Source organism: Daphnia magna, linkage group LG2, assembly GCF_020631705.1.
Source record: "Daphnia magna isolate NIES linkage group LG2, ASM2063170v1.1, whole genome shotgun sequence".
Lineage (NCBI taxonomy): Eukaryota > Metazoa > Arthropoda > Branchiopoda > Diplostraca > Daphniidae > Daphnia > Daphnia magna.
The window spans coordinates 14,805,793-14,830,570 of record NC_059183.1 but is presented as its reverse complement, the minus strand read 5'-3'; the positions used below and the strand labels follow the sequence as shown (position 1 = coordinate 14,830,570).

General features: G+C 40.3%; 3 protein-coding genes and 1 long non-coding RNA gene across 4 annotated transcripts; 1 reads left to right on the top strand and 3 right to left on the bottom strand.

Annotated features, from left to right (window-relative positions):
• Positions 1-454: 454 nt before the first annotated feature.
• On the bottom strand, positions 455-3,490 carry LOC116916193 (E3 ubiquitin-protein ligase arih1l). The gene is made up of 9 exons (XM_032921402.2): positions 3,112-3,490; positions 2,634-2,856; positions 2,362-2,562; positions 2,060-2,302; positions 1,764-1,985; positions 1,570-1,700; positions 1,300-1,504; positions 1,098-1,211; positions 455-1,037 (listed from the first exon to the last, which is right to left on the bottom strand). The coding sequence occupies exons 2-9, from the start codon at positions 2,847-2,849 to the stop codon at positions 843-845; spliced, it is 1,527 nt and encodes a 508-aa protein (XP_032777293.1). The 5' UTR covers positions 2,850-2,856; positions 3,112-3,490; the 3' UTR covers positions 455-842.
• Positions 3,491-4,039: 549 nt separating this feature from the next.
• Positions 4,040-24,609, top strand: LOC116916185 (cytoplasmic dynein 2 heavy chain 1). The gene is given in 69 exon segments (XM_045169676.1): positions 4,040-4,455; positions 4,959-5,213; positions 5,280-5,371; positions 5,427-5,567; positions 5,629-5,728; positions 5,784-5,941; positions 6,005-6,226; positions 6,312-6,481; positions 6,542-6,734; positions 6,803-7,030; positions 7,109-7,207; positions 7,278-7,411; positions 7,472-7,831; positions 7,905-8,151; positions 8,223-8,372; positions 8,438-8,631; positions 8,695-8,810; positions 8,869-9,023; positions 9,086-9,253; positions 9,326-9,484; positions 9,542-9,681; positions 9,754-9,970; positions 10,029-10,660; positions 10,725-10,737; positions 10,739-10,861; positions 10,939-11,058; positions 11,121-11,303; positions 11,370-11,593; positions 11,664-11,982; positions 12,045-12,152; positions 12,213-12,366; positions 12,446-12,653; positions 12,745-12,851; positions 12,920-13,098; positions 13,164-13,405; positions 13,486-13,591; positions 13,661-13,801; positions 13,875-14,026; positions 14,096-14,228; positions 14,287-14,412; positions 14,475-14,703; positions 14,766-15,001; positions 15,059-15,172; positions 15,236-15,348; positions 15,442-15,606; positions 15,679-15,841; positions 15,911-16,125; positions 16,599-16,832; positions 19,159-19,368; positions 19,433-19,646; positions 19,750-20,046; positions 20,106-20,242; positions 20,307-20,392; positions 20,467-20,636; positions 20,714-20,872; positions 20,938-21,177; positions 21,244-21,396; positions 21,457-21,564; positions 21,627-21,813; positions 21,877-22,304; positions 22,371-22,496; positions 22,552-22,666; positions 22,769-22,953; positions 23,029-23,152; positions 23,220-23,317; positions 23,393-23,611; positions 23,686-23,888; positions 23,963-24,194; positions 24,268-24,609. Coding segments are annotated over 69 exon segments (12,342 nt in total). The 5' UTR covers positions 4,040-4,397; the 3' UTR covers positions 24,424-24,609.
• LOC116936325 (pro-resilin) lies at positions 16,994-17,918 on the bottom strand. Its single transcript, XM_032943475.2, has 3 exons — positions 17,787-17,918; positions 17,533-17,628; positions 16,994-17,429 (listed from the first exon to the last, which is right to left on the bottom strand). Exons 1-3 carry the CDS (start codon positions 17,793-17,795, stop codon positions 17,169-17,171), a joined length of 366 nt encoding a protein of 121 aa, XP_032799366.1. The 5' UTR covers positions 17,796-17,918; the 3' UTR covers positions 16,994-17,168.
• Positions 22,688-24,764, bottom strand: LOC123470074. Its single transcript, XR_006643506.1, has 2 exons — positions 24,533-24,764; positions 22,688-24,458 (listed from the first exon to the last, which is right to left on the bottom strand). It is a non-coding gene; the product is annotated as an uncharacterized LOC123470074 (long non-coding RNA).
• Positions 24,765-24,778: the final 14 nt, after the last annotated feature.

Below are 24,778 nucleotides of genomic sequence, written 5' to 3'. Positions count from 1 at the left end.
AGCAAAAAAACATTTCAGTGAAGTTCGATAAATTATATTGTTCTTAGACTTTTTTATAAAGATATTAAAGATATAATATGAATGATTTGAACGACAAAGGGAAAGCTTTAAAACATACAAATAAACATCACACCTGTTGTTTGTCGTATACTTCGTATAACATTCACACAAAGACATGAACTGAAGCAGATAGGTACCGTATATGATGAAGGTCTAAGTTGTTACAGCAGGAGACGTCATCCAACGTAGACGATGATGGCCAGCGTCGAACAGCACATTCGAACAAACTGACGGTTCGCCATTTTCTTTGCTTTAAAGAAAGACATGAAGGAGAGATGCTGACATTGGAAAGTACTGCAAAAAAAATAAAAACAAACGATGAAGGACTACAAAAAATCGTTTCAACGCTCCAAGCTGCCGAAACGTTCTTTATCAATAATAATCGATATCCAAGAAAATATCGTTCCGCAAGATGCGGATATGTATGTATCCATTTCGCCGCAAAAGGGTACATGTACAAGATTTGAATTGGAAGCAACACAACAAAAAAAGGGGGCGAAAGAGATTTGGGAGGGATAAACGATTGTTTAATGTATAGTAGAGCGCACAGTGAGCAGTCCACAAATACAAAGAGGAAAAGACCTTAAATTTTCGAGACAGGAGCGTTAGAACCAAGTATTTGAACTAGGCCGACAAGAATCGAAATGTTTGCCGTTTAAATCTTGATTCTTTTCATTTTTCTAAGGGAGACTAAATGAGAATGCTCTAGTCTCTTTCGACTTTTGTTGTGTTCCGAAACTTGGCACAACAAGGATTAGCGCAATTGTTTCGTTACTTTGGGACTAATCATTGTACTCCCACCATTCTTTGTCATAGCCTTCATACACGTGTTCAGCCAATACTCTCCTCCGGCTATCGCAGTATCGGTATTTGTCTTGGACTTTTTGTTTGATGTCGACGAGGTTCTCTTGTGTGATGTCGCGTTCAAGGTATTCGGAAAGTTTTTCGGTTGCCGTCTCTAAATCTCTTTGATTATCCTATACGAAATTAGACGTAAGCCAATATCAAAATAGCAGGACTCCTGACAACAAAATTACCTCAAAAATAACTGACTGGTTATTTTTTTTCAAATAGTAGGCAAACACGTAGGTGTACATCAATGTTTGCCTACATTGACACAGAATGTCGACAGCCTTTTTCAAGAATTGGACCTTGAAAAAAAAAATATATATATAATCAAAATGGAAATTTAACCTTATTCACGCATTTATTTATTGCAGTTGCAGACGTTCTTCTTACCTCAATCCACGACATGTTGTGCTGCTGCATTTCTTCCATTTTCTCTTTCACGGTAGCATAATGTTTGTGTTCCAGACGTAGCGATTGCATATGGTTCATGTAACGATTGCAATAAAAGAGGTAACGCTGCAATGCCGCCCTAGAACGCTCTTGAGCATCACGGGCTGCTCGCGCTTCGTCCTCATCATAGCGATTGCAGTTGTACCTGATAATCGATTAAGCTAAATTCACTTCCACACTAGGCGTCAATGAGATTTAGAAATAACTTACCATGACGTTCCATGAGGCTCCCATGGTCCCAGGCATACCCAACAAAACTCGGTTTTACAATGAGAGTTCTTGCAAACCATATGATTGCATCCCCCGTCTTTTTCGATAGTTGCCTTACACTTAGGGCATTCCTATAAACGAGGAAGCCAAAAAGATGGATTATTCCAGTCTCCGGGATCTATAACTTGGGCTACCTTGGTGTTAGCCGCAATCCAGTTTGATGTTTCAGAGTCATCATCACATTTTTTAATCCATTTTCTGAGAAGAGTGCAGCGTACAGGCTCATGCCAGTTGTTCCCACAAGCAAAGCAGAACGTGTGCCCGCAACGACATGTAACGGGACGTGATTCTACGTGTTGAACTCTAATAACACTGCTGCAATCCGGGCTTGGGCACCACCTTAATAACCGATTACACTACAGCGGTAAGACATAGAAATACCAGTTAAAATTTTATTATTTTTATTTATATTAAATATAGAATCATTTACCTCCACGAAACTGTTAGTGATTAGATGTTGATATTTGAGTCGTACTTTGGCATCAGGTACGAGTTTCATTACGGTGGCATCATCAATCAGAATTTCACAATTGTGAGCTGCGCATGATATAGTCTGTCCGATACCTTCCGACATGATCTTAGTGGTAAGGTATTCAGCCCAGCACGATACGCAAAATCGGTGTCCACACTCCAATCCAGACATCACAGACGAAGGTAGAGTGGATAAACAGATCTAAAAATAAAGTTAACAAATTTAGCTGCTAACTAAACAAAACAAAAAAATTAACACACCTCACACTCTTCCACACTTGGACCTGTTCGGCGGTGTTCTTTCTTGGCAATTTTAGCTGGAACTGCCACTTTGGCAAATGGACTTGCAACATGAGCCTCTGTAAAAAGTTTTTCTGGATCTCCATCATAGTATCTCTCCATTAATTTTTCTTTGTCCCAACGAAAATGGTTAAGCAACATTCGAATCACAGTAGACGGCATCTGAAGTATCAAGATATTATTTAAATTAAATTAATACTCTCCCACAATCTTGAGAAGATTGTTTTATGTACCTCAACAACTATGTTAACTTCTTTCATACACTCATTCATGTGCTGAAGGATTTGTTCTGTTGTCAAAACTTCATATGGATATTCATCAAGTTCTTGCCGTTCTTTGGGATTATTGGGTTCTTCTACCATTGCAAACTCAACATCATCATCTCCACTTGACTCATTCCCAGAGTCATCATAATCATCATCATACATGATATCCTCATCGGAATCCATTACACACCTAAGAAAAACAAAATGGTAACTATTAATTAACCTTCCACTGAGTGCTGACTACCAAGATTATTCAATTAAGTAATATTTTTTTTCTTTGTTGCATTTAAAGTTTACACAAAAAATTGACAAGAGAAATAAGATCATAATCATTAAAGGGTATTTCAAGAATATGAAGTTAGTCGCGATTCGACACTCCCTTGAAACGACAGTGATCTGTTACATTTCCCCGACGTTTAGGATACAACAGATGAGGTGCACAAACCTGGTATTTTGAGACAATGGACGTTGATAAGCACTTGGTGTATACTAGTACACTGGCAAATCTGTTCCACTAGGACACTGCAGCTAAATCTTATCAACTGAAGAATGACCAATTTTTGTTGGGAAAACGGAAAGCGACCGTAGAACTGGAGAACGATCTCTACTCTATGAAGTGAAATCCCTGAGAGCTCCAATTGCAAAAAAAGGGTTGGCCGTCAAACACGAATGGCCAAGGACGTCTTTCACTGTTCGTCTTGGCTATTCCGGGTCTCAAGTTTACAAGAAACTTTTTCTCTTGTCTTCACTCTTCAGTCTTCACTAGCCTTCTAGAGGTCGACTGCCTCCACACAACGTAAAACTAGTTGTCGGACATTGAGATCTACGAATGCTTTACAGTGTTGCAGTTGCAGCCATATAAGTGATAATAAACAAAAATTCAATAATATAAAAATTAGTAGTTTTGTCGGTTTTTCAAAGTTACTTAAGCTAAAAATACTACCACCTATAACTTTATCCCCAATAATAACTTAGCGCTGGAGAGTGGAGACTCGAAAATCATTACTAGGTTCGCGGAATAAAAAAGTTTGGGCTAATAATTTGAGACGTATAAAAAGAGGTTACCTTTAAAAAAATGCGGTAATTTCTTGCTCTTTGATTACCTTACACAACAATTGCTTTATTTGTTGTTTAGTGGTTGAAAATTTAGCTGTAATTTTGATTAAAACGTTCTTGGTTATGTCTTTTTAGGTTATTATTTTTTTTGCCAAGCAATCTTTTGCATTACTAAGAATTCCCGAGACCACCAAAAGATGGCGTTGTCACCAAATTTAGCTTCATCATGCTTAATTTAAATTTTGCTTCACATGCTTTCATGTATACCCCGTCTTAAGTTATTTAAAGTTAAATGAAGTTCATCAAGGATTGAATATAGTAAACATCATGATGACAGTCAGATTGTAATAAGACTTTGTATTATCACGCCTGCGTGATACCTCTCTTAAATGTACAAAATATGTCTAATGTGTTTGACATTTCACTCGTACGTAAAATTTTTAAAATTAACCCGAAAAATGGCAAAATGCAATTTTACTGACAATCGACTCATAAGTAAAACAAATGGTTAACGAAACCAAGTTTTCTTTTGATGAGCTCTTATAATATTGAAATTGCCGAATCCCACTGCAACGGAGCGGGTAGGAGTTTTGGCTTGTTACCCTTGACAACGATTAGAATACAATGTTTGGTACAAAAGCCGGCTGATCAAACGTGACAACGTCCAAGTCGAGAATGGATGTAACAAGGAATACTGATTTCAGTTACGATCGTTATCAAATAGCCCAAATGGGTAAGTTCTATTAATTATTTATTTGTTTCCCTGTTTCATACAATTCTTTCCTGCATTATCAATTGAGTTTTTGTCCCTTTGGTTTCATTGACCACTATCTGGGGTTAACGAGTTGCGCAAAAAATTTAATTCATCATTTCGGCCCACAGTTGAAAAATGTAGCTTGTCAGGTCCAAATGAAGAATGTTAAATGCTATTAATGGTATTTCAGATCTTTGCACGTAATTTGAGTGTCACTAAACTGTCAGATCGGTAAGGTAAGTTTAAAACGGCGTGGTATTAGGTACCTTACCGTTGCTCGTTACTTTCACAACGTGGGTGGGTTTTCATGCACGTTCGTGGTGTAAAAGCCAAATTAATTGCTAGTTTGTTCCCTTTCTGCCATAATATTATCCGAAGCAGACAAGAACCTAACTTGACGCTTTTCCTAAGCTAGTTGCCAACTCCTGTAGATCTGTAGACACAAAAAAATCCTTGATGACAGGTATGACTTTACTTTGCAGACAAGATGGAGACAGAGCTTCAAAATTGGAAAAACATTTCCAAAAACTGTCAAGAGGTTGAAGAGCGTCGACGAGCCAATGCATTTATTCGCGCCATTGAACCAGTCGTTCATGAAGTACGAGCGTTGGAAACTCTTCGACTTAGAGAGATGGAAGATTCAGCAAATAGCATTCTAGGTTGTATAGACGACCTTTGGAAACTCGACGGCTACAAATATCCGCAAGATCGAATGGACCATCTTCTTGGCATCTCTAGTATTTCATACCTAATTCTTTAAAACTGTCTCAGTATTGACTTTTAAAAATGCCCATTATGCATAGGTTCGTGCTTCACGGAAGCAATTGCCAAGAAACTTAAAAATTCTTCGATTTGGAAACAGAATTCTACTGAAGCCCATTTGCATTTATCCTTAGTATGTTGAATCGGTTAGTTAATTCTATCACAAATAATGTAATCCTTTTCGAAAGGCATTGACTGCTTGCAATGGGTGGATTAACGAATGCCATCGAATGACTTCACTTTTCTGGAAAAATGATACATACCATCCTTGGAAAGGAGACGCTTTTCTCCCACTGATCGTGGTTAAACTACAAGACCGCTTAAATCATGTATTAAATCTTATAATATTTATATCACCAACTTACAGTTTTAATTGTACAATTTTTTAAGATCATTTCCATACTCCAAGTCATCCGGCTTGCAGGACAATTACTACCGCCATCCAAGCAGGATTTGTTGGACCCAAATTTTTTATTTGAGAGTTTTCATGGTACAATTACAGATCTACCGGAAACTCGTATATTGATGAGAATTTTGATTTACAGCATTGGATGAAAATCCTTCACCAAATTCGTTGCTGGACAACGCGGCATGGAAAGCTGCCGTAACTCAGTTTAACGATAATTTTGCCCATGGCGAAAAAGAGGCGGGTTCTGCCCTCCGACCACGCCTCCTTTCAGCATCCAGCGGCGATCCAACCACGGTAACATCTACACAATTTTAAAATGAGCTCAATTTTGTTAGCATATTTTATGGAACGTTTCAGCTACTGAATTCACTTCTTGAGTTTAAAGAATTGGTTCAACGGCCTCGTATTCGGCGAGAATTGGAATCAGAGGGCCAAGCGCTCATGAACTACACCAAGACTTGGCTACACAAATTAAGATTGGACCTAGGATCAGCTAAGTCTAAAATCAATTCAAATTCATCATCACAAACGCCAGACACGCTAGGAGAAATCAGATCCATTCGTCAGCTGGAAATTCAAGTTAGTTTTTAAACCTTTTTCTAAATAAAAAAAAAGTACTAATTGCTCCTTAAATAAAAAGATAATGTAAGCTAATTATCTCAAGGTAAGCAACATACAAAAAGGTGTTCAGATTTTTGCCGATGATATGGAGGAGGCCAGCAATTTAGACCAAGAAGCACGGAATTTACTTTCGGAAATACAAGATCAAACTAACGACATTTTTGACGATTGGAGTAGAAACGTTTTGGCAGGAATCCGTGACGAATCCTTAAGGTAAGAAGGAAGATCGTTTAAAACGCGTTGAGATTTTCCATTGATTACAAAATTGTGTAGCCTTTCAAGCGACACGCCCGTCATGTCTTTCGATGAGAAAAAATTAATGATAATCAATTATGACCCACGTTTCGTGAATTTTGTCGAAGAAGTTCGCTTGTTAACATCAATGGGTTTCAAAATGGCTCCACAAATAACACGAAATGCAAAATTAGCAGAAGATTTCATGCAACAAGCAAAGGATTTGGAACAAGTAATAATAATATTCAAATAGGTGAGAATGATCCTCAATTTCTTCTTACACTCTTCGCATTCTTGTAGATTGCTACTTTCCACAACAACATTGGGGATAGCATGATGCCTTGCTTGAAACCGTTGTTGTTGGAAGCTGCCATCGGACTCTCTTCTTTGGTTCAAGAACAAAATGTGGTTACATGGTCGCAAGCAGATGACGTCAACAGCTACATTCGTCGACTCCAGCAGGCTGTGCAAAGGTTAACTGCCCTCAACCAGCAATTAACGATGTGCCACGAAAAAATCCAAGAAAAGGCATCATATCTTAACGCTTTAACTTATTATTTCTAAAATACTTGCCCTATATGAAGCTCCGTTTCGTAATATTTACAGGTTTTGACATTATTCGGCATCAACCTTATGACACAGCAACAACAATGGAAAGATATCTTAAGGGAAATCCGATTACTTTTCGGAACCGTGGAAGCGCAAGTGGGCTTAATGGATTATTATTAACAAGAAATTTCCGACTAATGATTGTGACTGATTTAAATCTATTAAGGGTTTCCACAATTCGTACGCATGGCGCTTATATTGGGACTATCAGCTCTATAAGGCCGTGGAATGCCAATACTTGTTACATTTGGATGAATTACACCTGAACATGCCAGATATCCACATCGAACTGGATTTCAAGTAAGTCGCATGTCATCTCCATTATTGCTTTGATGGACTTTCAATTGTTCTCTCGTGTAGGAAGCAAAATTTGCAATTCAAACCAGCCATTGAAGACATAAGAAGGGAATACTATGCAAGATTACGAAAGTTTCTATCTCTTCCGATTCATTTCAAAGGTTTTCTGGAACAGCCTGGGGCTCCCAGTATATTTCCAAAAATTGTTGAAAACCACTCTAGCCGATTCAGCCAAGTATACGCTGCATCGGGCAGAATATTTAGAGAATTGGAACAATTTAAGGAACAGTTCAAGATTTGGATTGCACCAGCGCTTGTTGACCTAGACACACTGGTAGAACATGAACTGATCGAACCACAGGATTGGGATCTAGCATTCCAGGCAGCCAAAAAAAAGAAAGAAGAAATGTCTAATTTGTCCAGGTATATGTTCCAAAATCGGTTACTTTTTACTTGTTAAAAAAAAAAAAAAAAATCCCCATCATACTTGTAATAGTGACGACGAACGCGTCGGATGCTTCGTAATCAATCTTGCTCCAATTCAACGGGAGATTGAATATATCCAGCGCCGCTACTGGGATGCCATAACTTCTTCCCTTTACACGTCCATTCATAGAGACGCAACAGCCATCGACACTTTTATAGCTAACGCTATCTTGGTTCTGAATGTTCAGTTAAATGATTTCGAAGAAGTTTCTCAGGCCAGCAGTGATTTCAACGGTTTGCTCCGCACGACGCCAGAAGTATACTTGATTGAATATTATCAAAGTTACACTTCTTTTTAAAACACATGATTTTTTTATTTATCGTTCAGATGACACGCTTAATGAAGAAAGCTGAAACTAAAACTGAAATATTGTCACGATGGACGCAAGACAATGTCGAAATTTTCAGCCAAGTTTGCGCCAAATGGGAAAATTTTAACATGCTCCTTTCTCGTCATAAACAAGACATTAACCAACATGTTAGCAAGTTCTTATTCATCGAGCAGTTTACTCACATCAGTAAACAACATTTTTGTTCTTCCAGATGGACAGTCTGAAATCCAACAGCCAGTCTCAAATAATGCAGTTTACCTCCGAAATCGACCAGTTTCAACAGCGATGGCAGCAGGAACATCTTTCAAACAAAATAGATTTTACGGATTTGGATTACCATTTGAAGTTGTTGCGAAAAAGCCGTAGTGATTGGGACGCATTAATGCAAAATCAAAAGCGATTAAAGTAGGCGTTTCAGTAACATGTGCTATGTAATGGTAATTTATAACATTTGCAACTGAAAATCAGTGCCAATTTGGAGAAGGTCGGAGAAAAACCAGTCGAATTGTCCGTAATCACCGATATTGAAGCTGAAATTACCCGACAGGAAAAAATCTGGAATCTCTACCAATCTTTCAACGAAGGTTGTTTGTCATATTCATCTTTTGTAGAGTGACTTCATTTGATATTTCTACGTCCTAGAATTGGATGAAATGAGTCGAGAAGAGTGGTCAGCATCGCGAAACAAAATTGCAAAACTGGATGAACTCCTGGAGACCTGGATGAATAGACTTTTGGAGTCCGAAGATCAACATCCAATTATCGATTGGCTCAAGAATCAAATCGAAGAATACAAGGTGCCTTCTGTTTTTCGTTTGAATTACATTTGATCTTTCTAATATTCACTTTATGTTTGAAGGCTTTCATTCCGGCGCTGAAACTGGCGCGTGGTGAAACTTTTACCGAACGCCATTGGGCAGAATTCTTGAAAATGGCAGGATTATCGTTAAATGGTGTTGAACAAATTGTGCTTTGCGATCTTCTTCAAGCCCAAACTGCTTTGTTACACAACTTCAACGAGTTGAAAGTAAGCTAAAACAATAACTCCATAATTTTCTGATTGATCATTTTGGCATTGTTTTTTCATTCCCTTGTCAAGGAATTAAACAGTCGAGCTGCTGGAGAATCGCTGGTTAGGCAAGCTCTGGCTGAACTGGAACAATGGGAAGTTGAATCGCATTGGACATTGGCTCAGCATTTTGATTCAAATGGTATTCAGCTCTTCATTGTCAAGGAATTTAAAGAATTGCTCAACAAGGTGAATCTTTATTTTGGTATTTTAAACTCGGTTTAAGGTTATTTTTCATTTAATTAGGTGGGGGAGAATATGAGCCTTATCCAGTCTGTGAAAGATTCATCGTATTACCAAGCATATAGCGACCGCATAATATTATGGGAAACAAGAATGACAGACTTGGACTTTTATCTTCGTCTTTTAAGCCAAATTCAACTCAAGTTTGTAGCAACAGTGGTGTTTAATGTTTAGTCAAACTTCAAGGCAATACTGATGTGCAAATTTTATCAAAGGTGGCTCTATTTAGAACCCGTATTCAACCGAGGAACCTTACTTAAAGATGCCGGTCGTTTTCGTCGCCTCGATGCTGATTTTCGATTTATCATTACCGAAATAAAACGTGACACAAGGGTCACGTCTTTATTACGCATAACCAATCTACGCTCCTTGGTCACCAGTCTGCTTGATCAAGTTGGTCGATGCCAAAAAAGTCTTTTCGAATTTTTAGAGGTAAAATTGTCGACCACTACCATAAGTTGACTTTCTCATCAGCCCTATTATCTTACAGGACAAGCGTTCCAAATTTGCTCGCTTCTACTTTTTGGGTGACGAAGACCTGCTAGATATTGTCGGTCAGGCAGCCTCCAGGCCTGCCGTAGTTCAACCTCACCTCAAGAAACTTTTCGCAGGCATTCACAATGTCCTCTTTAGCAACGATCAACGCCATATCGTTGCCATAGCGTCGCTGGAAGGTGAAAGAGTCGAATTGAAAACGCCGATATCGGTAGAATCGGAACCGGTCGAGATTTGGCTCAATCGCTTGGTGTCGGAAACGCGTTCTACACTGCAATCTATGCTGCGCAATTGTGTGCACGAGCGCCAGCGAGACGCTACCGACCTCTCTCGTTTTCCAACGCAAATCCTCTGTTTAGCCGAAGCGATCGTTTTTACTGAACGCTGCGAAAAAGCTATGTCCTTCTCTGGTGGATTGTCCAAACTCAAAAGCGACTACCAGAACCAGTTAGCAAGTTACACCAGTGCTCCACTGTTGCAAAGCAGTGGTTCCGATGAACAGGGGGTTATTGTGTTAAAGCTGCAGGCCCTGATTATGGACATTATTCATTACATCGACGTGATCAAACAGATCGTCGATGCGAGATGTTGTTCCATTACCGATTGGGCATGGAAGAAACAACTGAGGTATCGCGTAGATGCCCACTTCCTTCGTATGTCAACATGTTTTCATATTTTAGCTTTCAAATAGGTTTTACTTAAAGAAATGGCGTAGCCGTAGCTCAAATGGCCAGCACTGAAATTGAATATACCTACGAGTATCAAGGCAACGTAGCGAAACTGGTGCATACACCGCTAACCGATAAGTGCTACCTCACCTTGACACTAGTATGTCTTTACCGATGCTTTTTTATACATTACGTTGTTTTGGCTAACAAGAAACAATGGCATATGAAAAATAACAGGCACTCCGCATGGGACTAGGAGGCAATCCGTATGGCCCAGCTGGAACGGGCAAAACGGAATCAGTTAAAGCACTCGGTTCTCTTCTTGGCCGTCAGGTGCTGGTGTTCAACTGCGACGAGGTGAGTTTTCCCTTGACGGCTTTGTTTATTTAAGGTAAATTACTTAATTAACATGTTCGCAGGGATTGGACGTCAAATCAATGGGACGTATCTTTGTTGGACTCGCCAAGAGCGGAGCTTGGGGCTGTTTCGATGAATTCAATCGTCTTGATGAAAACACCCTTTCGACTGTGTCTACGTTGATCCAGGCTATTCAACTATCGCTCAAAAATAAAACTGACGTCGTTACGCTACTTGGCACACAGGTAAAGCAGTAAATTATCCAACTCTTGATCAGTTGTTTCATCCACGTCATGGTTTTCTTCCGTTAGGTTGACATTAATCCACATACTGGTATATTTGTAACGCTCAATCCGGCCGGTAAAGAATACGGAGGGCGTCAGAAGCTTCCGGATAACTTGAAATTACTCTTTCGGCCGGTAGTCATGTCCGAGCCGGATATTGAATTAATCGCCGAGGTTATCCTGTACTCGCAAGGTTTTCGGGATGCCCAGACTATCGGTAAAAAGCTAGTCGACATCTTCCGCCTTGCGCAGTAAGTTGTTGTCTTGTACGATTTTTGCATTTCGGATGCTTTTCTTTCATGCATTTGCACCTTCGGCTAGGAAACTTCTAAGTCGACAACAACATTATGACTGGGGCCTTAGAGCCCTGAAGAGTGTCTTGCGGACAGCAGGTGATGCATTGCGGACATCACTAGCGACGGGCAACTCGGATGATCAAGTCGAGTACACGACAGTAGTGCGGGCCCTTAACTTCAATACGCTCTCTAAGTTAACTACGGCTGACTCGGCTTTGTTCCTCGGTCTTGTGGCTGATGTCTTTCCAAAGGCCCAGCAAAGCAACGACGTCATGCATGTCCAGTTGGTGGATGTCATAACCAATTGTTGTCAAGAAATGGGATTGGTGCCGTTAGATCGTCAGGTAAAATGAGACCATTGAGTTTTAATGAGGACAAAACATTGTAACGCTGAAATAATTTGCAGTTGAAAAAGATTTTTGAAGTCTATGAGCAAGCGAAACAACGAATGGGGGTCGTGATTGTAGGACCACCTCAAACTGGAAAGTCTACCGTGTGCGCCATCCTTAAAAAGGTTGGTTTAATTTTCTAAAGAGAATCCCGCTTCCTACACAAAGGTATAAACTTTATCCAGGTCTTGCAGCACCAAAAACGTAAAGTTCAGGCGTACACGATGAATCCTAAGGCCATCAGTCGCGTCCATCTTCTAGGTCTGATTGATCCAGCAACCCGTGAATGGACTGACGGTGTTCTCACTAAAATTGCGCGGTTGGTCGTTTCAGAAACCGGTAAAGAGAACGGGATTTCAGAAATAAGCTTTTTTCTACAGCTGTTTTTATTTTTCATTTTTTCTAAATGTTTTTCCAGAGACTACATCTTGGGTGGTTTGCGACGGAGACGTCGATCCAGAATGGATCGAAGCGCTTAATTCTGTGCTCGATGACAATCGCTTGTTGACCATGGCTTCAGGAGAACGCATCAAATTTGGCCCTGATGTCAATTTTATGTTTGAGACGCACGACTTGACTTATGCCTCACCAGCTACCATTTCTCGAATGGGCGTTGTCTATTTCAGGTAACATTTATTGAGAGCTCCTAAAATTTGAAAAGGTAGACCCTATTTATAACTGGTTTTCACTGTCTAATTTCTATTTTCAATCAATAAGCGAGGATGACATGGATTTCCATATTGTCGTTCGCAGTTGGCTTTTAGAGCAGCCAGATGAAGTGCAGAAATCACTTCATTCACTGATTGAAAGTTATTTCTATAAAGGTACTAACCGATTTACAGAATCGAATTCTCTAAGTCACTGATTACCTATTCAATTACTGAATTGATAGCCATTGATTGGCTGTCTAAGAATGGTGAAGCTGTTGTTACAGTATCTACTTTAACAACAATTCGTGGAATACTCAGCCACCTGAAATTTTGCAGAACCAAGAAACAATTCGTAAACGGTCTCCTTAAAGGAGGTGGCGCCAATCTAACCGTTCAGTCCCGCACTTCTTTTGGTCAAATGGTGCGTGTAATTCAAATTTTTTTAAACCCAGAGCAGACACAAAAACTTCCACGTTTTCTGCACAGATTTTATCCACCTGTGGGGAGAAGACGCCTGATACGGAAAACCCATTTCTGTCTACTTACGATGCTAAACTCGATGCATTGGTCATTCCTAATCCCAGTGAATTGGACAGCACGCTTTGGAATGACGAACAAAAGTTATTAGTGCCTACAATCAACTTACAAGTAGCGTACCAGATGATCCAACCATGGTTCACCAACAAAGAACACGTCCTTGTTGTGGGCCCGGAAGCATGTGGAAAAAGGTAATAAACAAACTAAAATCTACGTTATCTATGCACATCTAGCTGCTGTCTATACCGATTTATTTCGTTTCGGAAACTAGTTTGCTTGTAGAACACTGTCTAAGACAGATTCGATCTACACGTGTAGTTATCTTTAATTGCACAGCTTCGACGACTCCGCAAGATGTTTTGCACAAACTGCTTCAGGTAAAGTTGACCGTCTTTTCACGTGAATTCTTCAAGGAATGATCTAATGGTTTGAAATGGAATGCACAGAACTCCATCATCGTTTCGAGCTCAAACGGACAAATGCTGGTTCCAAGAGAGGCCACATTATTGATTCTCTATATGAAAGACCTGAATATCGTCATGCCGGATAAATGGGGAACCTGCCAGCTTACTGCTTTCTTGGAACAAGTGCATTTCATCTACTTATGGTTTTAATAAAGTAAAAGGTTAAAGTAAAGATTTTCTTTTCTGACTTCTATAGATAATCAACTATAAAGGATGTTACGATAACAACTGCGAGTGGTTGATTATGGAAAATATCCAGCTAGTATGCACTTTGAATCTGGACCACTCGCAAGGCCGTTTTCAGCTTAGTCCTCGTTTTATCTCATTACTTCGCGTTGCAGCCATAGGGTATGGTTTAAGTATACGACCATTACAACAAATAAATGTTTATGTGCGTGATTTTGTATGGTGGAACAGGGAGCCACTACTAAAAGAACTGGAAATGCTAACATCCAGTTATCTAAGCGCATCTTTGAAACAAGAAAAAGCGTTGGTTGCCAAACCTATGCTCCAGAAAATGACTTCGTTCATGGTCGTTTTTAATGAAGAAGTAATAATTTCTTTATAGTCCCTTTTGCTTGAAAATGCAACTATTTTCTGTGTTTCAGATGAAACGCAATCTTGTTCCAGCAAACAATTTTCAAATTCTTTTCACGACGAGACATTTGACTAGTTGGGCTGAAAATTTAGCCCGTTACGAAATCCGCTGGGATGATACCAATGCAGTCGTAATGGTAAAAAAAAATATCATTCACATGTTACCACTTTCAAAGTGAGTTTATTATTTTTTATACAGACATTAGGGTATGAAGCGTGCAGGATTTATCGTGACAAGTTGGTAACTAATGAGCAACGTACTCAATTCGATGGCCTGCTGAATCAACTTTTCAATGAAGAATGGAAAATGTCACCTTTGACACCTGGAGGATTACTTTTTACCACATGTCGTTCGAAGAAGCAAGGACTCGTTCCAGTGACACTATCAGAGTGGGACAAAATAATGAGGAAAACTCTTGAACAATACGGTACTTCTTCTTAACTATGAAACGCCATGCCCGACGTCTAATTCGACACGTTTCGATGGTAGGACGAGAAAACGAGCCGCTGGATATTGAAATGCTATCGGAACTACAGCAAACAGTCGTTCGCGCTGACAGAGTGTTGAGCAATCCAGATGATCGCTCTCTATTATTAATTGGAAGATCAGGGGTCGGTCGCCACACAACCATCAGACTGTTGTCTGTCATGCACCACGCCCAAGTGATGACTCCCTATCCGGGCAGAAACTACGGCCGGAAGCAATTCATCAACGACTTGAAATTGGTAAAAATCGATAAGTTGAGAAACCATGCAAATCATTTAAATCTTATGCAAAATAAGGCCATGCATGCAGCCGGTGTCGATGGCGACCTCGTGTATTTCGTGCTGGAAGACCATCATTTCACTGATGCAAGTTTTTATGCTATGATTGATTCTTTATTGGCCTCAGGAGAGGTATGCATAGGTTGCTTAAATTCGTGAATGAGAGATAATGTTATTGTTAAAATTTGCTTTTAGGTGCCAGGGATGTACAGTTCTGAAGAAAGCGATGCGCTTCTTGCGCCCTTGAAGGAATTAGCGGCCGATGAAGGCTACTCTGGCAGCCTTTTCTCTTTCTATGCCCAGCGTGCGTGAAGATATTTTCAGCTTTTAATTAACAGATTGCTTTAGATCATTTTCGTGTACGCTAAAGAAATCAAACGTTCTGTTTGTCGAACTTCTAGGTGTGAAAAAAGATTGCGCGTCATCTTCGTCATGGATTGCGCCCAAACGGCCTATGAGACTATCGTGGAGACTCACCCTTCTATGTACAAATATAGCGACGCCATTTGGATGGAAAATTGGACAAAAACAAGCATGATGGCCGTGGCTTCAAGAATTCTTCTCAAGTACATTATTTTTCTAACAGTGTCTTTCCATCAAACCATCGCAAAATAAATTCATTTCATTTTGTCATAAAGGGATGAAAGAGCCGAGAATGAACTAGAGAAATCCGTGCAAATTTACGACAGTTTGGATCCGTCGTTGAAATGCCCTCGGCGCTACGTTTCCTTTATCCAAACGTTTTCTAGTATCTGTGGCAAAAAGACGCAACGTATTTCTGAACAGCAAGAACGCATTCAGGTTGAACGCTTTCCTTTTTTTTTCGTGTGTGTGTCTGATGCCAACTTTACATTTCTTTCTTTCATTTAGACTGGTGTTAGCAAATTGTCCGAAGCTCGCGAACTGGTCGCTCAGCTGCAAGCTGAAGCCGGCCAACAAGAACAGCTGCTGGCACAGAAGCAAATGGAAGCTAAAGCAGCCTTGCAAAAAATCACAGACACAATCCAGAGCGCGGGAGTCAAACGAGACGAGATGCAGGATCTTCGTAGTACAATTGCTGATGAGAACGTAGCGTTAACTACCAGGTAATTTTCGTCGTTGTTGTTCAACCTTAAAAGATAAGCGTTAGGTAAGACAAAAATGCCAAATGTAATGCAAAAAGCGCTTTCGTTTCGATAAATCTTGTGGATGTCACATATAAGAGAAAATGGAAGGTGATTTAATACCGACTTGAAAAAAGAAAAAATTTTAACTAATAGAACCTCGTCTGAATTTCGGCAAGCGATGGCGACTTTCTTTTCGTCTGCGGTTTTCGTTATTACTTCAATCCAGACATTTTTTTCTATGTCGAATTGGTTTTGATAATCTATGCTCGCTTTTACATCCTTCGTGAGTTGTTCTAAGCTTTTCAGCTTTACATTCAGTTCACGTCCAATGGACGAATATCTCAGAGCCTTACATTAAAAACTTGAAGGTTGCTGAACAATTCAGTTTCAAATGTAGCCCTGATGATTCGAATGTTTCACCTTTAATATTTCTGCTACGTCTCTGTTTTTAGAAAGCAGGCAATCGATCAAGAACTTGCTGAGATCGAACCGCTTTTAATGGAGGCGCGTGCAGCCGTATCGGACATCCGCAATGAAGCGCTGTCTGAAATTCGTTCGTTGCGCGCACCACCCGAAGTGATCCGCGACATCCTCGAGGGAGTCCTTCGGCTTATGGGAATTTTGGATACTTCGTGGACGTCAATGAAAAGCTTCTTGGCCAAACGAGGAATCAAGGAAGATATCAGGTAAACCTTTAATTTTAACATTTCGCCAAGGTCTTGCATCATTCGCGCTTTCTCCTACTCTAGAGGTAAAGTCGTTTTAAATTGTTACGATGAGGTAGGTTTTAATTCCGGTGTAGGTATTTCTCTGCGTTTTTTTTTTAAATCGAGATTGCAACAGCGTATGAATGATAAATCTTTTTATTTGTGAAATCTATATGATGCGTTCCAAGTCCTTGTTCAACGGTATGATCAAGAGATCGAGCAGATTTTTGTGAGACACTTTTTCTCAAAGTAATTACAGATCAAGTACAAAATTGAGTGTCTGAGGAAAGCACCGACATTTTTAGATACAGCAATTCACTGTCCGTAGCTCTGGGATGCTGCTGGCTTGTAAGCAGGTTTGCTGTATTCAGGATATTTAGCTTCTCCCTCGTATTTCACGTCAGCGACGTAACCGTATTCATCAGCCTTGTATGAGACAATCTGAGTACGGCCATCGGGCAGGGCAACACGGTAAGATCCAGTGACAGCTTTCGTGTCAGCCGTCTCTTGATGAGCAAAGTTGTTGTAAGTTGGGTCATCCTTGACAGTGTAGCCAAAATTGTACGGCATCAATGGCTGGAATAAGAAAAATTTTGTTTTGTGCAATCATTAGTCAAGTAACCGTTTGGCCACCAATGTTTGTAAAGTAAATCAACAGTCGTGAAGTTATCTGTCATACCTGCTTGTCGTAACTGGGAGCCGGATAACCAGATGGTTTCGGGTACGGAAGCTCGGCAGCGAAAGCCACGGCGGCGAAAACAACGATGACGGCAAACTAAACGAAATTCAAACGAGTCTTATTACTTTCGAAATTTCGCTAATGCTAAGGTTATTTTAAAGCGCTTATTTTTCTTTTAGTGTGCACAGAATTTTTGGGAACACTTTGCAAAGCTAGTGTTTTGTTTTTTATGTACACTAGTAGTACTTGTATACCTGATGCATTGTTGGTTGCTAGTGGAAGGAACGGATGGAACTGATGCTTTCTTGTCATCCCGTACAGCTTTATATATACGAGTAGGCGCGTGGGAAGAGACCGAGTAACATCCATTGCCGGGCGTGTCCATTGTAACCGGCAAGGACGAATGATTTTGCGGTCAATTTTTCCCTTCTTTTTTTTTCATCTTTTCTCTTTCCCTTCTCGCTGCATTTTTTTTTCCCGACATCATCAAGTTGTCAATAATAGATTGCCATGCTACCTAATGTTCCGTCAATTTACAATCGTTGTTGTAGTTGTGGATTACGTCATTTTGCACCTGTAAACGCAGGATGGTACTATTTGCTTCTCTCTTTTTTTATCATATACTGGGCTTTGCTTCTGAAGATCAAATAAGTCGGCTGAACTGCCGGGACCATAGACTACTCGATCTTGCCCATTAAGATGTGACAGCGTCATCATTTGCATCGTACAGGGGGATGCACATGGAGATTATTTGCTTTAAAAGAATCCACGCTGATTGATCGATGACAACAAACTTTTAGCCATGCGTGCTTTCTTCATACGACGTGCCTCCATTTCATTGTTAGAGCTTCGTAGCATCAATCCGATGAGGATGTCACGTAATAGAACCATTTGATATTATTGCTGGCTTTTGTGGATAATCAAGAAATGCGTAGTATGGGGTCGATCTCTTCTACCAATGTGTGTTGTTTTAGAAACCCAATGTTGTTTCGATTAGCTCCGCCATCAGGCTTTCACCTTCGATTGTTTTTTTCCATACTTTATCGATAGTTCCAGTCCAGAAAGTAGTATTATATTTCAACTTTGTGGCTAGTATTAGTAATAAAACTTCTTCGGAAGTTCCAGCAAATTTTTAGTACGTTAACCATAAAAGGACAGTTGCAGCACAAGATGAGCAGCAAAGTTGATTCATCGCAGGGGATTTGTTGAACATTCACGTTCGAGTTTCGGAACGGGCGTCGCTCACGTTCTTCGAAGCTTGTCCTGCAAGTTGTGTATTCCTTTCCGCACGAATGCGTCAGAGAATACTGAAGATCATATCGTGTGTTTGAATGTACAAAAACAGGGAGCTTTTCTTACCACTTTTTACGCTTTCTATCCCATCACGTGAAAATTCTTCGCCATAGTTTTGCTGTTTTCCTTCGCCTGTTCTACGCATATATTTATGCGGGTGTAACGCGACCTGTTTGGCTTTCGCTGTTTGTACTACGTGACGAAAAACCGTCAATATTAAACATTCTCAATGTGCACAGGATGTTCTAAATAACAAGAACAAGGAAGAAACGTTGTAATGGAATAGTGTAATGTATACCACTTCAAACACCAATCCAATTTATCGTAACATAGATCCTTCGACGCACGAAAAATTTCGGTTGATAGCCGACGAGCGGTCGAACAGCTGCTAAATCGTAGAAAAGAATCCTTTGACGACAAAGTTGCTCGTCGAGCTTCAGCTGCAGCTGCTCCATTAGCAGCTTGGGTGAGAGCCAATGTCAGCTATTCACGTGTGCTGGAAAGGATCACCCCTTTGGAACAAGAACAAGCCAATCTCAGAAGGTAAAAATGCTCGTTGGACAATTATCGTCAGTCCCTTCAAATTCCTTATTTTTGCTTGCATTAGGAATCTTCAGGCGGCTGAGGATAACATGAATCGTTTAGCAACTGGCTTAGACGACGTGGACAAACAGGTGGCACTCTTACGCGATCAGCTGTCCGTGTCGACTCGCGAAGCCAGCGAAATTGAAATCGGTCTCAAGAAAGCCAGACAGACGCTTAGTGTGTCGCAGAACTTGGTGCTCGAATTGGCGGATGAATACGACCGTTGGCGGTTACAGGTAGAATTTATTATCCAAAAAAAAATAAGAGGAGCATAAACTATCTCTGGCCCAAAAATTAATGAATTTTGCTGTTTTTACTTTTTGCTGCATCTTCGGGTAGCTTGAAGAACTGGGACAAGATCGTCAAAACGTAACTTTTCACGCTCTGTTGGCGGCTGCCTTCATAAATTTTCTTTCGTGCTCTACGGAAGATGAGAGGAAAAATTCGCTGTCTCGCTGGCTGACTCAGCTTAAGCTTTCACAACATGCTAACATCACCGAAACTGGAAACGAAAATGAAGAAGTGATTTTCTCGCTAAAAAATTTCCTGACTAGCGAACAAGAATTAATGCTTTGGCGATCCGAAGGCTTGGCAGCTGATGATTTGGCCGTGGATAACGCACTAGCCATCACGCAAGTAGAACACATACCGTTTCAATGACAGATGGACCGATTATAATGAACTTTATTTGAAAGGGCACTTTATACCCGCACATACTTGATGCTACTGGCAAAAGCATTCAGTGGATTATGACGCATTTTAAATCAATGACTGTCGAAACTACTTCACAAAGAGACGAGCGCTTCGCCAACATTCTCGACCTCGCCATCAGGTTTTGGATTATTTAATACTTCTGTTTGTTTGTTTTTTTCATTTCTGTTGAATCGAATTTTTAGGTTTGGGAAGATCATAATTATTCAAGACGTCGACGCCATAGATCCAATTCTTTTCCCCATTCTCCGCAATGACTATGTTATTCAAGGTAAGTCTCTCTATAGCAAACACTCGGTGAACAACAAATGTATTTGACGGCCGAGAATTTTCGTGTTGTTCCAGGAGTGAGAAAACTCGTGCGTCTGGGCGACAAACTAGTCGACTGGAATGACAATTTTCGGTTGTTTCTCTTCAGTCAGTCGACGGGCGTGGCGCCGATGGCTTCCCCGCAAGCCAACGCTTTAGTAAATACAATCAATTTCAACACCACAGAAGCTGGACTATCGGAACAGGTATTCATATTTCCTTCAACCGGATCGTGTTCTGGAATGAATAGCTTAAAAATTATTTTATTATAAATAATTGGCAGCTCGTCGCGCTGACAGTCAAACATGAGAACCCAGAACTGGAACAACGCAAGAAACAGCTTCTAGAGCAAGAAGAACAGCTCAAACTGCAGTTGGCACAGTTGGAAGAGAAACTTCTTCAGACTCTAGGAAATTCAAGAGGAAACATTTTGGAAAACACAGTTAACTCGATGTTTTTTTTAACAGCCATACATAGCAAATGAAGTGACTGTTTTTTCTTATTTAGGATGTGCTCACGTCACTGAGGCAATTAAAGCAATCAAGTGCTACGATAGGACAATCTCTAAAGGAATCGCTTGCATTACAATATTCCTTGGAAAAGGAGAGATCGACTTACAACGAACTAGCTCAGTTTGCAAGTCGTTTGTTTTTCGCCATCCGAGAACTTTCTAAGCTCAACCATTGCTACCAGTTTTCTGTGCAGGCATTTATGCAAATTTTCCTCAAGAATTTGGATTCCAAAAATGTAGTGAACTTTGATCTAGCCTGCATTATGATTGAAGCGTTTAAAATCACATGTTTATTTGTTTAGATTGAGAGTGGTCCAGAAAAATTGGGCTTTATTCGACAACGTCTTCTCAAGACGGTGTACACCATGGTGTCTCGAGCAGTGTTCAAGCCAGATAAAATGGTTGTCGCTGCTCACATCGTGCGAGAAATGTGCGGTCATATTATCCAACCAAACGTAATAGATATACAGCACTTTCGTTAAACTGGAGCAGACAAGTAACCTTGTTTCAACTAGGAATGGGAATTGTTTGTAGGACAAAAATCTGCTAGAACCCAGTCAAATCAAATTCAACTTCCGAGTTGGATTGACGAAAGTCGTTTGCTCAGCGTATCAGCTTTAAAAGTACGTATTATTTTACGTGATTTGTTTTAGTAAAAAATCTACGAATGGCAATTTTGTTAAAGGCGGTTTTTCCGAGTATATTCGCGGCTTTACATCTGGAGGATACCACGCTGTGGTCTAAATCTAGCACGCCGATTCCTCCTGCCATCAGCCAGGCCCTTTCTCCCTTCCAACAAGTGTTAGTTGTCCAGGCGATTTACCCTGAGAAGCTGATTGACGTATTGACGCAGTTCCTCTCCAGGACGTTAGGTAAACAACTGACGTATCAAAGATTTTGATTTCTGACTTTGTATTTAAACGGAACTCGTTTAGAATTGACGGAATTATTCCCAGCAACATCAAGCTTGCGAACAATTTTAAACGAGACTTGTGCTGCTGAACCTATTTTGGTGCTGCTGCCTGGCGATGCCTCAGGTGCTTATGATATGACGGTAGAGCTCGAAGAACTCGCCAGAGACACGTTGGGGGACAATCGTTTGATCGAGATCGCCATGGGTACCGACGAAACCGAAAAAGCAGCCGAGTTCGTGAGACAAGCAGCTCAAAATGGACATTGGATTTGCCTGAAAAATGTTCATTTAGTTACTGGGTGGTTACCAGTTCTCGATCGGCTGATAAACCAACTCAGTGGCGAGGAAAGCGATGATCTCCATGTCGATTTCCGTTTATGGATGACGGCTGAACCCGTTTCTACCCTGCCACTTTCACTTCTCCAAAGGTGCAAGAAAATAGTCAGCGAGGTACATACTTCCACTTGATGTCCCCTTGCTATCTGAGATTAATACTACATCGATTTTTGACGACAGGCCCCTCAAGGGATGAAACGTAACTTAAATCGAATTATGGAAGCCTGGAACCCGAGTACCTTGCCCGGTTCCCCGATCCACATGCAGGCGTTGTTCGTATTAGCGTGGTTTCATGCCGTTGTTCAAGTAGGTCTACTTGGGTTCTTCATCATTACTCCTGATTTCATCTCCTTTTAAACAGGAAAGAAGAAATTACGTTCCCCAAGGTTGGCTAAAAAAGCACGAATTCAATGAATCGGATCTTCGAGCGGCAACTGAAGTTCTTGGTCAAGCTTTCCGGGAAATTGACGATTCGGGTAAACTTAGTTGCCTATGCATTTCAATGTTCAAACATGTGTATTAGTTATTCATTATTGTCGTTCGTTGATATGAAAACAATTAATCAAAACGCTTTGTAGGTAATCGTTGGGAATATGTCAACGGATTACTTTTGAACGTCATTTACGGTGGTCGTATCGATAACAGCTTTGACCTGAGAATACTTCGATCCTATCTAGTCCAGTACTTTAACGACGATGTCCTTGGGAAAGAAAGATTCGCTATTAATGATGAAATTACCATCCCCTTATCGAAAAGCCTTCGGGTATTTGCTAAAAATTCCTGACATGGGTCAAGTGTGCTAACATAATAGATTTGTTATTTCATCATTCAATATTAGGATTATGCAACGATTGTACGACATTTACCTGAAACAGACAAATCCTCGTACTTCGGGCTACCACCTAACATTGACACGACTGTCCAGTATAACCAAAGTATTTACTTGTCAGCTTGTTTGAAAGGTATTTTAGTGATTTTAACGTTGTATGGGGTATGAATGGATACTTAAAATTAGCGTTTGCATTCCAGCATTTTATCAGGCTACAGCTCAGCCCGTCGCCGGGGATGCCAAACTTTTAATGAATAAACTAAGCCCCGTTTTCAGCACATGGAAATCCCTGTTACAGGTATTTGGCATTGATTGCAAAGGCAAGTTTTCTAATGTACATTTAACATATACATGCTTAATTGATCTAAACTAGGGAACATCCTTCTTGACCAACAAAGATTTGATTTCATCACTATCAGAAAATGTGCAATCGAACCCGTTGGCAGCTTTCGTTCTGGCAGAAAGCGCATTGGCTGTTCGTTTGATACATATCGTGCATCATTGTCTGGCCGCCATAAATCGATCTCTCAAATCTGGATTGCCGCTGTCCGTGTCGCTGATGGAATCAGCGATTGACATTTCTTCGTTTAAGGTACCTTGTTATAAAAAACAAAACAAATTACAACGTATTGAAGAACTAAACTGATGTAATTTTTTAATCCCCAGACTCCTAAATCGTGGTACACTTTGTGGGAAGGACCATTACAAGTAGAACAGTTCCTTCGTTCTCTTGTAAAAAGGGCTCGAGCGCTTACGGAAGAATGGTTACCATCAGTCCAAAAAAGCCAGTTGTTGACCAACGTTTTAGATTTATCGGAGCTAATGAACCCAGAGGCTTTCTTTAGCGTGCACCGACAACACAGTGCAAGGTAACATTTAGCAATGGCTGAAAACTAAAACTTTGAAAGCCATAATTGAAATGTTTTCACACTAAAATTCACAGAGAATTGGGAATTTCCATGGATTCTCTACAATTACTGGTGTTATGGGACAAGCCGTCGTCATCCAAGGATCAGTCGCGAGCATCCGCTGAAATCACTGCTACCCTGAATGGAATACACATCCAGGGCGCCCGAATGGCATCAGGAGTCGGTATAGATGAGTGCTATCCAGATACTCCATCGTGGAATTTAATTCCACATTGTTATTTGTCGTGGTTACCAGTTGATGACGTGGTTCGTACAACATCCATTGTTTTCATCAGGCTACGCATTTTTTTAACGAAAATTTACCTGTTGTTGTTTGCAGAAGTCTTCTCGGACCAATGGGTTGCATACCGTGAAAGTGCCACTGTATGTTGACGAAGAACGACAGCGTTTGATTACTGTTCTCGACATACCTTTTGCTTGTGGTATGATTGACGACTGGTACAGAGCTGGGATTGCTCTATCACTCAAAGATTGAAATCTTGGTTTCAACCTCTTTTCTATCTACTATTCCTATTGACACATATGTTTTCAGCGATTTAGCAAGAATTCATAGATCTCATTTATTAAAATATTTATTTCTTTACCCACTGGTACCGCAAGAAAGAAACTACTCGCCTACATATCACGTTTTTAGATAAGATAATAAAGCGCATACGGACCATATCTTCTTAAATCTGATTCTAGTGATGAATTTATAGGAGGAAGTTTGAAATGCTTTTTTTTATGGAAACTCAATTACTTTCGGTATTTTTCGTGACGCATACGATAATTTTCACCACAGACCAAGAATAGATACTTCGTAGTATGTGGTTTTCACGTCGCTATCGGCA